We start from the raw sequence: 16088 nt of genomic DNA on the forward strand, positions 1-16088 counted from the left end.
ATCCTCCGCCACGCTGCACTTGGGCACACAGAGTCCGGAGACACAGCAGGCCATGATGGCACTGTGAGGCCACGCAGGCTGCTCACCATAGTATGAGCCTGGAGAGCGACTCTATGGAGTATGCTTGGTAAGGGCTGCACTGTGACAGCTCAACCGTCACTTTTCTGGTGACTCAATCCATTTTATTTCATTTCCCACCTCTATCTTTTGAAGTGCGGCTTCACTCTACATTTTGTTGCATAGTATAAATGGTTCATAATTATAGTAGTAAAATATAATCTGTTCGTAATTATAGTAGTATAGTATAAGTGATGTGTAAGTATAAACCTGCTATTGTAAATCGTACTATAGAGTTATCAGCTCATCTTTACCACAGTCAACACCATAAAAATGAAACTCGAGCTACAATAGAACCGAGATTCCTCCCTTTTTTTTCTACATCTGTATGGCAAATGAAATAGTAATATTCAAAAATAACAACTTTTGCCTAAAAAAAAAAAAAAAAAAAAAGTGTTAAAATGGCCACGATGGGAAGTGAGGTGGTCAGTTGTACATCTGAGACATAATGAGTTTGGTGTACTTACTACGAAAATCCATGTCAGAATGTCTGTCTAATGCTTTTTGGAAGCCTAAAGTCACTCTTTGCCCGCCTAGACTGACTGACGACTCCACTGTCCCTTTTTCCTGCTGCAGTTTAATACCAGTTATACAACCATTTTGTAAGATGGATTTTCAGAGTAAGTACACCAGCCGTGGTCTAACAGAGCTACTGATTAATTTTTTCAGTTTATTTTGTGAATCTAGTGGCTGATCCGCCATGCCATATGCATTGTTTGCTTGTTTCTATTACTCCATTTATGGTTTCTATTTTTCTCTTTATAGGGTTATTTGCTTTACAGAGATGTGAGCAACCATAGTTTGACAGCCATTAGGATAAACCCTGAGACATTGGAGCAGGACGGGACAGTCACTGTACCAGGTAGGCACTGAACAGAGGACATTGGCTATAAGATACTTATAGGACACTTACCCGATACTGGCAGATTATTATTATTTATTATTATAGCGCAATTTATTCCATGGCGCTTTACATGTGAGGAGGGGTATACATAATAAAAACAAGTACAATAATCTTAAACAATACAAGTCATAACTGGTACAGGAGGAGTGAGGACCCTGCCCGCGAGGGCTCAGAATCTACAAGGGATGGGTGAGAATACAGTAGGCGAGGGTAGAGCTGGTCATGCAGTGGTTAGGTCGATCGGTGGTTACTGCAGGTTATAGGCTTGTCGGAAGAGGTGGGTCTTCAGGCTCTTTTTGAAGATTGAGCACCATTTCATTGGCACCGCTCTACTCCCAGTGCGGAGCAACCTTTTCAGTTGACCCTATATCCTACAAGCATGGTTGGCATCAGTGCCCATTGAGATCCTTTAGTATGCACATGTTCATAAGCCTTTCCTTTTGTGCCACTACTGTATGCCAAATGTTTATCAATGTTTCAATTGTTCAGTAGCTATAATATACCAGTGTTGGTAAATTCCATTACAGGTGATGTTTTTATGTGCAGTGCATAATATTTGTGTGTAAAAATATTTGCCAATTTTTGTTTCTCGCTAGATTCTTTTCATATAAATAGCTAGGCAATAAGCCTATTTGGAGCAATACAGCTGCTGTTACTGAAGCTTTATTAGTAAGACTGACTTTAGAGAGGAGTGGCACTTTATATTTTTCTATAATCCTCTTATGAAATAGGTAATTTACATTATTGGCTGACGTTGTATGCAGTTATAACTGCTGCGTACAGGCTAGATCTGAACCTAGCGGATATCAGAGGGAAAACTACCGTAATTCAATGTGAAAGTATAGCACAAGCTATATGCACTAGCACTGGGAATTTTGGAGTTCCTCTTGTTGTCTGTTGTATATCTTTAATTGCATTTTGTCTATTAGGAAACTGCATGTGGTCATCGGCCTGTGAACTTCTAAACAAGAATTACCATGACAGAAGCAATGACATATCCTCTTCTTTCTCTTTCATTGCTTAGATTGTAATGCCGATGGACAGAACATACTCTTTAGTGATGGAGAATTTGTCAACCAGATTGCTGCTTCTAAAGATGTGAGGATTTATCTTTTATCATTTCTGTATAGAAGACTTTTTTTTATTTTTTAAATAAACATTAGGGTTGGGTTGGGGGAGGGAGGGTTTGTTCTGGTTTTTACACTCTTGGGTGTCTGATCTGGGTGATGGCGTGGGTGGTGTTTACAGTTCTTGTGTCTAAGGCTTGTATTGTGGCGGGTGGTGTAAAGTATTAAGGGCCTCTGGCTTGAGGTCCATTTTTTTTAGTAGGTCTGGTGTGTGGTCTGTATCCATTGTGGAGTCTGCTGAAGGGTGTCGTATATATTTGTGGCTTGTATGCTGTCTGTTGGGGAAGTGTTCTATTCAACTGGAAGGGACCACAATGCTGTATCTGACACATAATACTAATGACAACCCATCGGACCCCATTAACTTACACATGGTTTTTGAACTCAGATGGGCCCAATTTATATTTTACTTGAGAAAAATACTGCCTCTGTCTATTGAGAGGGGGAGGGGGTCAGAAATCAATCAGTATTTGGTGTGACCACCATTTGCTTTACGAAGTGCAACACATCTCCTTTGCATAGATGTGATCGGGTTGTTGATTGTGGCCTGTGTAATATTGCTCCTCTCCTCTTCAATGGCTGTGCGAAGTTGCTGGATATCTCCAGTGACTTGAACACGCTGTCGTATGTGTCGATCCAGAACATCCCAAACATGCTCAATGGCTGACCTATCTGGTGAGTCTGTTGGCCATGCAAGAACTTCACACAGCCATTGAAGAGGCGTGGACCAACATTCCACAGGCCACAGTCGGCAACCTGATGCAAAGGTGGTGTGTTGCACTTGTGTCAAATCCTGAATGGTTTTCTGGCCTCAATCTTCTGTGGACCCCTTTCCTATACTGTAAAACTGCACATTTTAGAGTGGCCTTTTATTGGGCCAGCCAAAAGCACACGTCAGACTGGGGTGTCTGGGGCCCACAGAAGGAATTGACCCTAGGGGCCCATCCTACAGCTAAATGCAAATACTTGTTAGCCAAGTAGCATCAACTGTAAAACGCAAGCGGTTCCTGCACATCTGTGCGCCACCATAATTGGGATGTACAATTGCAGTAGTTTGCATTAAAGGGCTTCTTTGGTTCAAACCCATCGATCCATGGGCTCCACAGGATAACTTATTGATTGTTTGCGTCCAACCATTGGAAACTTCACCGATCTGAAGAACGGGGAACTTTTATCCCTGACAGGACACTTTTATCCCCATTTTAAAATGGGGTGTCAGGTGGGATGTCTGACCGCAGCTCCACAGCTCCATTAATTCTGTTTGGGGTTTCCAAAAAATAAACAAGTGCAGCGCTTGCAGTCGCTGAAAGAATGAATGGATCAAGGGTCAAGTTTCACATGTCGCTCCAGTCTAATGGGGATTATCAAATATCGCAGCCGGGGAGGGGGGGTGGTTTGTCGTATCTCAGCCCAACAGCTCTCTGCTGCTTCCTATCATCTGCACAATAATCCACTAATATGCCGGTAATCGAGAAACTAAAAGTGAGCATATGGTTATATACGCCTTCGATTCCAACAGATGTAATTATTATTATTATACATTTTTATAGCGCCATTATTCCATGGGGCTTTACATTTGAAAAGGGGGCAAATATAGACAAATACAATAAACATGAGCAAAAAACAAGGCACTAACAGGTACAGAAGAAGGGAGGACCCTGCCCGCGAGGGCTCACAGTCTGCAGGGGATCGGTGAGGATACACTAGGGGAGGGTAGAGCTGGTCGTGCGGCGGTTCAGTAGGTTGAGGATCGCTGTAGGCTTGTCACAAAGAGGTGAGTCTTCAGGTTCTTTTTGAAGGTTTCTAAAGGTAGGCGAGAGTCTGATATGTTGAGGTAGAGAGTTCCAGAGTATGGAGGAAGCACGGGAGAAGTCTTGGATGCGGTTGTGGGAAGAAGAGATAAGAGGGGAGTAGAGAAGGAGATCTTGTGAGGATCGGAGGTTAAGTGTAGGTAAGTACTGGGAGACGAGGTCACAGATTGTATGGAGGAGACTGGTTGTGGATGGCTTTATATGTCATAGTAAAGGTACCGTCACACTAAACGATATCGCTAGCGATCTGTGACGTTGCAGCGTCCTGGATAGCGATATCGTTCAGTTTGACACACAGCAGCGATCAGAATCCTGCTGTGATGTCGTTGGTCGCTGCAGAAAGTCCAGCACTTTATTTCGTCGCTGGACTTCCTGCTGACATCGCTGAATCGGCGTGTGTGACGCCGATTCAGCGATGTCTTCGCTGGTAACCAGGGTAAACGCAGGGCCGCGCTTAGTAACCCGATGTTTACCCTGGTTACCATCCTAAAAGTAAAAAAAACAAACGCTTCATACTTACCTTCCGCTGTCTGTCCTCCGGCGCTGTGCTTTCCTGCACTCACTGTGAGCGCCGGTCAGCCGGAAAGCAGAGCAGTGACGTCACCGCTCTGCTTTCCGGCCGCTGTGCTCACAGCCAGTACAGAGAAGCAGAGCGCCGAGGACAGACAGCTGAAGGTAAGTATGAAGCGTTTGTTTTTTTTACTTTTAGGATGGTAACCAGGGTAATCATCGGGTTACTAAGCGCGGCCCTGCGCTTAGTAACCCGATGTTTACCCTGGTTACCGGCATCGTTGGTCGCTGGAGAGCTGTCTGTGTGACAGCTCTCCAGCGACCAAACAGCGACGCTGCAGTGATCCGGATCGTTGTCGGTATCGCTGCAGCGTCGCTTAGTGTGACGGTACCTTAAGGGTTTTGAACTGGAGTCTCTGGGCGATAGGAAGCCAGTGAAGGGCTTGGCATAGGGGAGAGGCTGGGGAGTAGCGGGGAGACAGGTAGATTAGTCGGGCAGCAGAGTGTAGGATGGATTGGAGTGGTGCCAGAGTGCACTGTTTTTCGCTGGTCCGGCAAATCTGCCGTTTCCGGGAAAAACATCCGTAGCAACGTTTTTTGTCTCCGGCTGTTTACTAGAATGGGAGCTGGAAGGTGCCAGATCCGGAAAATGATGGATTCCGGCGCCGGATTCCGTTTTTTTAAATGGAACATGCTCCAAATTTTTTTGTTATCCAATTATTTGGATATGCTAGTCGGATCCATCAAAAAAAACTGATCCGTTGCATCAGGTTTTCACAATCAGCGACGGATCTGTTTTTTCCAACATTCACTGGATTGTGCCTGATGCAAAAAACCTGATGCGTGAAAGTAGCCTAAGGCCTCTTTCACACTTCCGTCGTTTGGCATCCGTCGCAATCCGTCGTTTTGGGCAAAAAACGGATCCTGCAAATGTCCTCGCAGGATGCGTTTTTTTGCCCATAGACTTGTATTAGCGATGGATCGCGATAGATGGCCATACGTCGCGTCCATCATGCAACGGATCCGTCGTGTTTTGGCGGACCGTCGGCACGAAATAAGTTCGTGAACGTTTTTTGTCTGTCGCGTCTGCCATTTTCTACCGCGCATGCGTGACTGAAACCCGCCCCGTCCTCCCCGGACTTCAGAATGGGCAGCAGATGTGTCGAAAAACTGCATCCACTGCCCACGTCGTGCAGAAATTTCACAATGTGTGTCGGTACGTCGGCCCAACGCATAGTGACGGACCCGTACCGACGCAAGTGTGAAAGTAGCCTAAGAAAGCTCCCGCAGTGGAAAGGCAAGTTCCTTTAATAAGAAACTAACTTGGCATACTCAGAATAACCCTTTGTTAAAGGGAAAAAAAAAAGAAAAAAAAAAATCAGAAAGTGTTAACCCCTTCCCGACCTGTGACACCGCGTATGCGTCATGAAAGTCGGTGCCAATCCGACCTGTGACGCATATGCTGTGTCACAGAAAGATCGCGTCCCTGCAGGCCGGGTGAAAGGGTTAACTCCCATTTCACCCGGCCTGCAGGGACAGGGGGAGTGGTAGTTTAGCCCAGGGGGGGTGGCTTCACCCCCCCGTGGCTACGATCACTCTGATTGGCTGTTGAAAGTGAAACTGCCAATCAGAGCGATTTGTAATATTTCACCTAAAAAACTGGTGAAATATTACAATCCAGCCATGGCCGATGCTGCAATATCATCGGCCATGGCTGGAAACACTTATGTGCCCCCACCCCACCGATCGCCCCCCCAGCCCCCCGATCTGTGGTCCGCACCCCTCCGTCCTGTGCTCCGCTCCCCCGTCCTCCTGTCCGCTCCCCCCGTGCTCCAATCACACCCCCCGTGCTCTAGTCAAACCCCCCCGCACTCCGATCCCCCCCGCACAGCGATCCCCCCCGCACAGCGATCCCCCCCCCGTGCTCCGATCCACCCCCCTGCACAGCGATCCCCCACCCCGTGTTCCGATCCACCCCCCCATGCTCCGATCCACCCCCCCGTGCTCCGACGCCCCCCCCCCCGTGCCCTGATCCCCCCCCCCCCCTTATACTTACCTGGCCTCCTGGGATCCGTCCGTCTTCTTTCCTGGGCGCCGCCATCTTCCAAAATGGCGGGCGCATGTGCAGTGCGCCCGCCGAATCTGCCGGCCGGCAGATTCGTTCCAGAGTGAGTTTTTATCACTGAGATAGATTATATCTCAGTGATCAAAATAAAAAAAATAGTAAATGCCCCCCCCCCCCCCTTGTCACCCCCATAGGTAGGGACAATAAAAAAAAAAATATTTTTTTTTCCACTAAGGTTGGGGCAAGGGGTAGGGTTAGGGCTAGGGTTAGGGCTAGGGTTAGGGTTTCGGTATGTGCACACGTATTCTGTTCCTCTGCGGATTTTTCCGCTGCGGATTTGATAAATCCGCAGTGCTAAACCGCTGTGGATTTATCGCGGATTTACCGCGGTTTTTCTGCGCATTTCGCTGCGGTTTTACAACTGCAGTTTACTATTGGAGCAGTTGTAAAACCGCTGCGGAATCCGCAGAAAGAAGTGACATGCTGCGGAATGTAAACCGCTGCGTTTCCGTGCAGTTTTTCCGCAGCATGTGTACAGCGATTTTTGTTTCCCATAGGTTTACATTGAACTGTAAACTCATGGGAAACTGCTGCGGATCCGCAGCATTTTCCGCAGCGTGTGCACATACCTTTAGAATTAGGCTATGTGCACACGGTGCGGATTTGGTTGCGGATCCGCAGCGGATTGGCCGTTGCGGATCCGCAGCAGTGTTCCATCAGGTTTACAGTACCATGTAAACCTATGGAAAACCAAATCCGCTGTGCCCATGGTGCGGAAAATACCACGCGGAAATGCTACGTTGTATTTTCTGCAGCATGTCAATTCTTTGTGCGGATTCCGCAGCGTTTTACACCTGTTCCTCAATAGGAATCCACAGGTGAAATCCGCACAAAAAACACTGGAAATCCACGGTAAATCCGCAGGTAAAACGCAGTGCCCTTTACCCGCGGATTTTTCAAAAATGATGCTGAAAAATCTCACACGAATCCGCAACGTGGGCACATAGCCTTAGGGTTAGGGTTGGAATTAGGGTTGTGATTAGGGTTGTGATTAGGGTTATGGCTACAGTTGGGATTAGGGTTAGGGGTGTGGGGGATTAGTGTTGGAGTTAGAATTGAGGGGTTACCACTGTTTAGGCACATCAGGGGTCTCCAAACGCAACATGGCGCCACCATTGATTCCAGCCAATCTTGTATTCATAAAGTCAAATGGTGCTCCCTCACTTCCGAGCCCCGATGTGTGCCCAAACAGTGGTTTACCCCCACATATGGGGTACCAGCATACTCAGGACAAACTGCGCAACAATTACTGGGGTCCAATTTCTCCTGTTACCCTTGTGAAAATAAAAAAATGCTTGCTAAAACATCATTTTTGAGGAAAGAAAAATTATTTTTTATTTTCACGGCTCTGCGTTGTAAACGTCTGTGAAGCACTTGGGGGTTCAAAGTGCTCACCACACATCTAGATAAGTTGCTTGGGGGGGTCTAGTTTCTAAAATGGGGTCACTTGTGGGGGGTTTCTACTGTTTAGGCACACCAGGGGCTCTGCAAATGCAACGTGACGTCCGCAGACCATTCCATCAAAGTCTGCATTTCAAAAGTCACTACTTCCCTTCTGAGCCCCGACGTGTGCCCAAACAGTGGTTTACCCCCACACATGGGGTATCAGCTTACTCAGGAGAAACTGGACAACAACTTTTGGGGTCCAATTTCTCCTGTAACCCTTGGGAAAATAAAAAATTCTGGGCTAAATAATTATTTTTGAGGAAAGAAAACGTATTTATTATTTTCACGGCTCTGCATTATAAACTTCTGTGAAGCACTTGGGGGTTCAAAGTGCTCACCACACATCTAGATAAGTTGCTTGGGGGGGTCTAGTTTCCAAAATGTGGTCACTTGTGGGGGGTTTCTACTGTTTAGCCACATCAGGGGCTCTGCAAACCCAACGTGACGCCCGCAGAGCATTCCATCAAAGTCTGCATTTCAAAACGTCACTACTTCACTTCCGAGCCCCGGCATGTGCCCAAACAGTAGTTTACCCCCACATATGGGGTATCAGCGTACTCAGGAGAGACTGGACAACAACTTTTGGGGTAAAATTTCTCCTATTACCCTTGGGAAAATAAAAAATTGCAGGCTACAAGATCATTTTTGAGAAAATAATTTTTTATTTTTATTTTCATGGCTCTGCGTTATAAACTTCTGTGAAGCACTTGGGGGTTCAAAGTCCACACCACACATATAGATTAGTTCTTTTGGGGGTCTAGTTTCCAAAATGGGGTCATTTGTGGGGGATCTCCAATGTTTAGGCATACAGGGCTCTCCAAACGTGACATGGTGTCCGCTAATGATTGGAGCTAATTTTCCATTTAAAAAGCCAAATGGCGTGCCTTCCCTTCCGAGCCCTGCCGTGCGCCCAAACAGTGGTGTACCCCCACATATGGGGTATCAGCGTACTCAGGACAAACTGGACAAGAACATTTGGGGTCCAATTTCTCCTATTACCCTTGGCAAAATAGGAAATTCCAGGCTAAAAAATCATTTTTGAGGAAAGAAAAATTATTTTTTATTTTCATGGCTCTGCGTTATAAACTTCTGTGAAGCACCTAGGGGTTTAAAGTGCTCAATATGCATCTAGATAAGTTCCTTGGGGGGTCTAGTTTCCCAAATGGGGTCACTTGTGGGGGAGCTCCAATGTTTAGGCACACAGGGGCTCTCCAAACGCGACATGGTGTCCGCTAACGATGGAGATAATTTTTCATTCAAAAAGTCAAATGGCGCTCCTTCCCTTCCGAGCCTTACCATGTGCCCAAACAGTGGTTTACCCCCACATGTGAGGTATTGGTGTACTCAGGAGAAATTGCCCAACAAATTTTAGGATCCATTTTATCCTGTTGCCCATGTGAAAATGAAAAAATTGAGGCTAAAAGAATTTTTTTGTGAAAAAAAAGTACTTTTTCATTTTTACAGATCAATTTGTGAAGCACCTGGGGGTTCAAAGTGCTCACTATGCATCTAGATACGTTCCTTGGGGCGTCTAGTTTCCAAAATGGGGTCACTTGTGGGGGAGCTCCAATTTTTAGGCACACGGTGGCTCTCCAAACGTGACATGGTGTCCACTAAAGAGTAGAGCCAATTTTTCATTCAAAAAGTCAAATGGCGCTCCTTCCCTTCCAAGCCCTGCCGTGCGCCCAAACAGTGGTTTACCCCCACATATGAGGTATCGGTGTACTCAGGACAAATTGGACAACAACTTTCGTTGTTCAGTTTCTCCTTTTACCATTGGGAAAATAAAAAAATTGTTGCTAAAAGATAATTTTTGTGACTAAAAAGTTAAATGTTCATTTTTTCCTTCCATGTTGCTTCTGCTGCTGTGATGTACCTGAAGGGTTAATAAACTTCTTGAATGTGGTTTTGAGTACCTTGAGGGGTGCAGTTTTTAGAGTGGTGTCACTTTTGGGTATTTTCAGCCATATAGACCCCTCAAACTGACTTCAAATGTGAGGTGGTCCCTAAAAAAAATGGTTTTGTAAATTTCATTGTAAAAATGAGAAATCGCTGGTCAAATTTTAACCCTTATAACTTCCTAGCAAAAAAAAATTTTGTTTCCAAAATTGTTCTGATGTAAAGTATACATGTGGGAAATGTTATTTATTAACTATTTTTTGTCACATAACTCTCTGGTTTAACAGAATAAAAATTCAAAATGTGAAAATTGCGAAATTTTCAAAATTTTCGCCAAATTTCCGTTTTTATCACAAACGCAGAATTTATTGACCTAAATTTAGCACTAACATGAAGCCCAATATGTCACGAAAAAACAGTCTCAGAACCGCTAGGATCCGTTAAAGCGTTCCTGAGTTATTACCTCATAAAGGGACACTGGTCAGAATTGCAAAAAACGGCAAGGTCTTTAAGGTCAAAATAGGCTGGGTCATGAAGGGGTTAAAAATGGATGGAGATGTGAGAAAATGGGTAAATCCTCAGGGCAGTATTGCCAGTATAACCTTTATTGCTCTGTGCTTGTGTGCATTTAGAAGTGGTTACATTTCGCCTTTATGCACACAGGGTATTTGCAGTAGATGTTTTTGCTCCAAAAACCAGAGTGATGGTAGGAAAAACTATGTAAAATACACACGATTATGATGTGTTTTTAATTGTGCAGGGTTTTTTTCTCATTCTTTTGAATGGATGAAAAATGCAGCAAAAAAGCTGAGAGATTTTATTATGCTGCAGATTTAACAACAATTTGCTTTGGTTCAAATACACAAGGAAAAAATTAAGCAGCATGAGATATCATAAATCTTTCACTTTGCTGATATTGTTAAATGCGGCCTCAAAATTGCACAGTGTGAACTAGCCCTAAGAAATCCAAGTCTGGACAGTCTGCTTGTCTAAGCACCGCATACTCCATGTCCACTTTTCTAGTGTAGTTCTGTGGGAGCCTTCCTACTAGTGACTTATGCTTTGTGCCTGGGGTTTACTTTGCATTTGTTGCTTTATGTTAAGAATCCCAATTAGTTTTTTACATTATACTTGGAGAACCCTTCTTCATAGGTTAGTACCCTAATTACAAATGGTTGGGGTCTCAGGAATTGGACCCCAGCCTATCATTTTCCCTGTAATCCCCCTTTGCCTCAACCCCACCATAGAGAAGTGTGCCACTCAGTGGGCAGGAGCTCACACACAGACCACAGTATGGATTCAGAAAAAAGGGTTAGTAGCCCACGTTTTTTATTGGATGACCTCTTGGTTGGTGGGGATGGGGTTAGGCTAAGCTGTTGGGGGTGTCTTTGGATCTGGACCCCCCACTGATTTGCCTGATCTCCTTTACTCTTTAAAAAAGATAGTCAAGGAGAAAAGAAGTTAAATTCTATCCATTTATTGATTGGTGGGGTTCCGACATAGGGGTCTGCAACTATCGGTAAAATGTGGCAGAGTTCATCATATGCTCAACCACTAATCCATTCATTGCCTGTGGAGCAGCGGACCTCCAATCCAGTTTGTAAACTGTATAAAAGTCACTATTATGCCAATTGGTGTGGTTCCCAGCTGTCTGACCCCCAGCGATCATTAAGTTATCACTTAGCCTGTGGTTTTACATGATACATTTTTTTCACCGGACAACCCCTTTTAAATTTAAAGGGGTTGTCCAGTCAAAGCCGACAAGTCTGCAATTACTTTGTGTGAATGCTGGCTTATGAATCCTCCCCAGCACATGCACTGTGTACTGTGGGGATTCTCTTGTTTCAGACCCGGGACTGAAGGGTGTGTATGAGTCCGGACAGTGGGCCTATGTATAAGTCATACATACACTCTGTTCTCCGGTCTGGAAGTGGATACATGAGTCTGCAGTCACACAGAGTGACTGCAGACTCAGCGCTTTTAACAAACTTTATCTCAATATATCTTTTTCATGGATTAAAATTGTGTTTTATCTTTTTTGTTTCTTCTTCTTCTAGGATGGGTTTGTAGTAAGAATATTTGCGACCAGCACAGAACCTGTGTTACAGCAAGAACTACAGCTTAAACTGGCTCGGAAGTGTTTGCACGCCTGTGGCATTTCCTTATTTGATTTGGAGAGAGATTTGCACATTATAAGTATGTACAATAACCATGTTACTTGACCTTGTTAGTCCTAAAATAATGCATGTAAATCGGGTTATATCGTAAAAGACCAGAGTATTCTAGAAGTGGTGTATTGGCTAGCCAGAAACAGTAGATTGGTAAGCGCCTGGCTCCAAAGGCTCATCATCAGGCAGGTTTGCAAATTAATGGCTGACAAGAGCACAGGCTTTAAAAGATGCTACAAGACATTGGTACATAAGGAGGGTGGGGTGAAGTTAAAGTAATGACGTTGATAAAGTGTTAGTAAAGGGGGCGACTTAAGACTTCCATAGTCTTCATGGGGGGCTTATGACTCTTGTCTGACACTTGCCCGACAGACGATAGTGCAGCATGTGCCAGGGTTGCCATGATCTGCGTGTAGCTGGGGCTGCTTCATCCAAGCACTTTCCGATGCCTTATTATTTTGTGAAAGTGCCAAGTCTGGACAGGATAGCGAGGAAAGTGGAGCTAAAGATGATTGTAAATTCTTCATAACCTGCTGGGGTATTCATGGCACACAGATTTCTGTATGTGTGGTAAGTGGAGGGTCCTGAGTGGGGCGACAGTCCTTGACAGAAAAAGAAAAAGGTGTTGGTCAGAGAGGGTAGAGGGGATTTAATAAAGGACCAGGTCCAGTGTCTTCCTGATTCATGCATAGGAGAGTTAGTAAGCTGTGGAAAGCAGAGAGAGGAGGTTAGAAAAAGAGGGTGAGTAGGAGATGCAGAGAGTGGATTATCAATGGGATGTTTAACCCCTTCATGACCCCAGCTTTTTCAGTTTTGCGTTTTCGTTTTTTGCTCCCCTCCTTCCCAGAGCCATAACTTTTTTTATCTTTTCATCAATATGGCCATGTGAGGGCTTGTTTTTTGCGGGACAAGAGGTACTTTTGAATGGCACCATTGGTTTTACCATGTTCTGTACTAGAAAACTGGAAAAAAAATTCCAAGTGCGGTGAAATTGCAAAAAAAGTGCAATCCCACACTTGTTTTTTGTTTGGCTTTTTTGCTAGGTTCACTAAATGCTTAAACTGACCTGCCATTATGATTCTCCAGGTCATTAAGAGTTTATAGACTCCTAACATGTCTACCGTATTTTCCGGCGTATAAGACGACTGAGCGTACAAGACGACCCCCAACTTTTCCATTTAAAATTATAGTTTGGGATATACTCGCCGTACAAGTCAGGGGTCATCTTATACGCCGGGTGTCATCTTATACGGCGTTTACGGAGCTCTGAGGTCGCCGCATATGGTGCAAGGAGCGGTCCCGGATGTTTCCCAGGGTCTGTAGGAGAGGAGACTCTCCTTCAGGCCCTGGGTACAATATTCATGTAAACAAAAAGTATTAAACTAAAAAATAGGGATATGCTTACCTTCTGATGGCCCCCGGAGTTCTGCCGCCTCACAGCGGTGCACACGGCGGCTTCCGTTCCCAGGGATGCATTGCGCGAAGGACCTTTTGTGACGTCACGGTCAAGCAGGTGAGAAGGAGTATATAAGTGATTGGCTCCGCCATGTAGCGCCGAACGCCTGTACTTGGTTTGGACAGTCGTTCTGTGCTGACCGTCCATTTAATGATGTAGGTCCCCAGGGACTAGCTGATTGTGGTGGTTCCTGGGACAATCATTGTTAGAGCCACCTACAGACTAACTCCAATGGCCGGTAGTATAGCGAGTGTCTAAACTCCCTAAAGTATCCCACTGTTTAGGCTTACAGTGGGATATATCAGCCATTAGATTCCATTGTAGGGGGAAAAAATATACTTATGCAAAAAAGAAATAACTCTGTAATATTCCAGACGTATACATTAAACCTGTGGAAAATAAGTTGTCGGTAGAGTCTTTGATGTGTTGTCACGTAGAGGCTGCCTTTTGCACACTCTCATCTGGTCATTATTTTTTCCAATTCACTCCTCCACTAAATGAATATTTGTCTTCCTAGGTACTGGCTATGATGAAGAATTGGCTGTTCTTGGAGCAGGAAGAGAGTTTGCACTAATGAAAACATCTAGTGGAAAGGTAGATCAGCATTGTGTGAGGTTGTGTAAAACTAGAGCTCCAAAAAGATTGGTTTCCCTGTTTACTGGATTACAGGATTAAGATGTACCGCTTCCTTGAGAGTGATAAATAATCTTTTCTTACCACTATGCTGTAATAACATACTGATCAGAAATGAATGCTAAAGGTCATGTAAAATAAATCACAGCAGGCAGCGTAATGTATTACAAAGCAGATCCTCTTGCTATAAATGGAGTGTCTTAGGTTTAATAGGGATCTGGACTCACAGCCCCATTCAGCGGTTTCTTTCTTCTACTTTGCCACTGTTCTGTATCGCCTTATACGTAAAAACAAACCAGAAATCATATCCTCGTTATCCGATATTACTAAATATTTATTTATTTTAAAGGAATCTGCAGCATGATGTCGGTGCTGAGAACCTCGTTCTAATGATGTCCCTTACTAGATTGCGGTTTCTGTGTTTTATCAGCAGGAGATTATCAGTACAGGACTAGCTGTCTCATGCCCCCTAGTCAACTGCTCTGTGTAATCCCGCCCCCCACTACTTATTTTCTGACAGTGTGCACAGAAAGCTGCCTATCAGTGGCGTGGGTGGAGCTATACAGGGCTCAGCATTGTGAGCACTGCTAGATCTACAGCAGAGAACACTAGGATTGTATCTCAACCCAGTAACCTGCGTTACACATTGCTGGATTGAGGCTCTCTGCCTACATCATGTTGCTCTTAGGTTATATAGCAAAAATCTGGTGAAAATTTCCCTTTTAAATGAACAGAACTAATTTTTCTCATATGTGTTTTCAGGTGTATTACACAGGTAAATATCAGAGCCTTGGAATCAAGCAAGGTGGCCCCTCAACTGGCAAATGGGTGGAGCTGCCCATAACAAAATCTCCAAAGATTGTCCAGTTCTCCGTCGGTCATGATGGATCCCATGCCTTACTCACTGCTGAAGACGGGAGTGTGTTTTTCACAGGAACAGCCAGTAAAGGAGAAGATGGTGAATCAAGTCAGTATTTCCTACTAGTAGAATTGATGCCCGTGCAGAAATGTGAAGATCATATAGTACTACAATATGTTTTGCTTATCCTTTCCATTTGACAGCAAAGAGCAGAAGACAGTCAAAACCATACAAGCCAAAAAAGATGATCAAAATGGAAGGGAAGTTTGTTCTTACCACTGCGTGCAATAACGGGAGCAGTTCTGTCATCACAAAGGACGGGGAACTGTACATGTTTGGAAAAGATGCCATCTATTCTGACAACTCAAGTAAGCGATGAAAATACAATGTGATTATCCTGCAGGCTGGCTGTGTTTCCTCTTTGCCGTTCACATTCAGAATAATGACATAATGTAGGCTGTTTCCCCTTTTTAGACGTTGGACTTTTTAGCAGGTGGCTTGTAATAAAGGTTTTAAAATGAAAAATAAAGTTTAAAAATGGCAGTATGTACTATAAATAAGCCAGCTACAATGAACTGCAACATTGCCATACATCTTTATCATTCAGGACTGGGTGGCATTATGTGGCTTTTGGACATCCTTTAAAGCAGGGGTCCCCAACTCCAGTCCTCAAGGCCCACCAACATGTCATGTTTTCAGGATTTCCTTAGTCTTGCCCAGTTATTATTTGCATCACCTGTGCAATGCAAAGGAAATCCTGAAAACATGACCTGTTGGTGGGCCTTGAGGACTGGAGTTTGGGACCCCTGCTTTAAAGGAATCTCACCCAGTTTTTGCTTCCTCATCTGAGAGCAGCAGAACGTAGGAAAAGAGACCCTGATTCCAATGATGTATCACTTAGTTTAAAGGGTGCAGCAGTTGTGATACATCTAAAACCTTTGATTGTAGCAGAGCTCAAAAAGCTTACCTTGCTCACACACTGCAGCTTTTTGTGTACATTGTCTATTGACCGTTAAGCTGCATATAAGTGGTG

The 16088-nt window shown here is 44.5% G+C and overlaps 1 protein-coding gene across 16 annotated transcripts in view; it reads left to right on the forward strand.

The window, feature by feature from the left end:
* MYCBP2 (MYC binding protein 2) overlaps nucleotides 1–16088 on the forward strand; it is a 380821-nt gene that overhangs the window by 111348 nt on the left and 253385 nt on the right. For all 16 annotated transcript variants that reach the window (XM_069758078.1, XM_069758080.1, XM_069758086.1 and 13 more), the window contains exons 8-13: nucleotides 883–979; nucleotides 2046–2119; nucleotides 11997–12135; nucleotides 14081–14157; nucleotides 14959–15163; nucleotides 15259–15423. In XM_069758078.1, the coding sequence (XP_069614179.1) occupies nucleotides 883–979; nucleotides 2046–2119; nucleotides 11997–12135; nucleotides 14081–14157; nucleotides 14959–15163; nucleotides 15259–15423 (757 nt within the window). The remainder of the gene's footprint in view (nucleotides 1–882; nucleotides 980–2045; nucleotides 2120–11996; nucleotides 12136–14080; nucleotides 14158–14958; nucleotides 15164–15258; nucleotides 15424–16088) is intronic.

Source organism: Ranitomeya imitator, chromosome 3, assembly GCF_032444005.1.
Source record: "Ranitomeya imitator isolate aRanImi1 chromosome 3, aRanImi1.pri, whole genome shotgun sequence".
Taxonomy (NCBI): Eukaryota; Metazoa; Chordata; class Amphibia; order Anura; family Dendrobatidae; genus Ranitomeya; species Ranitomeya imitator.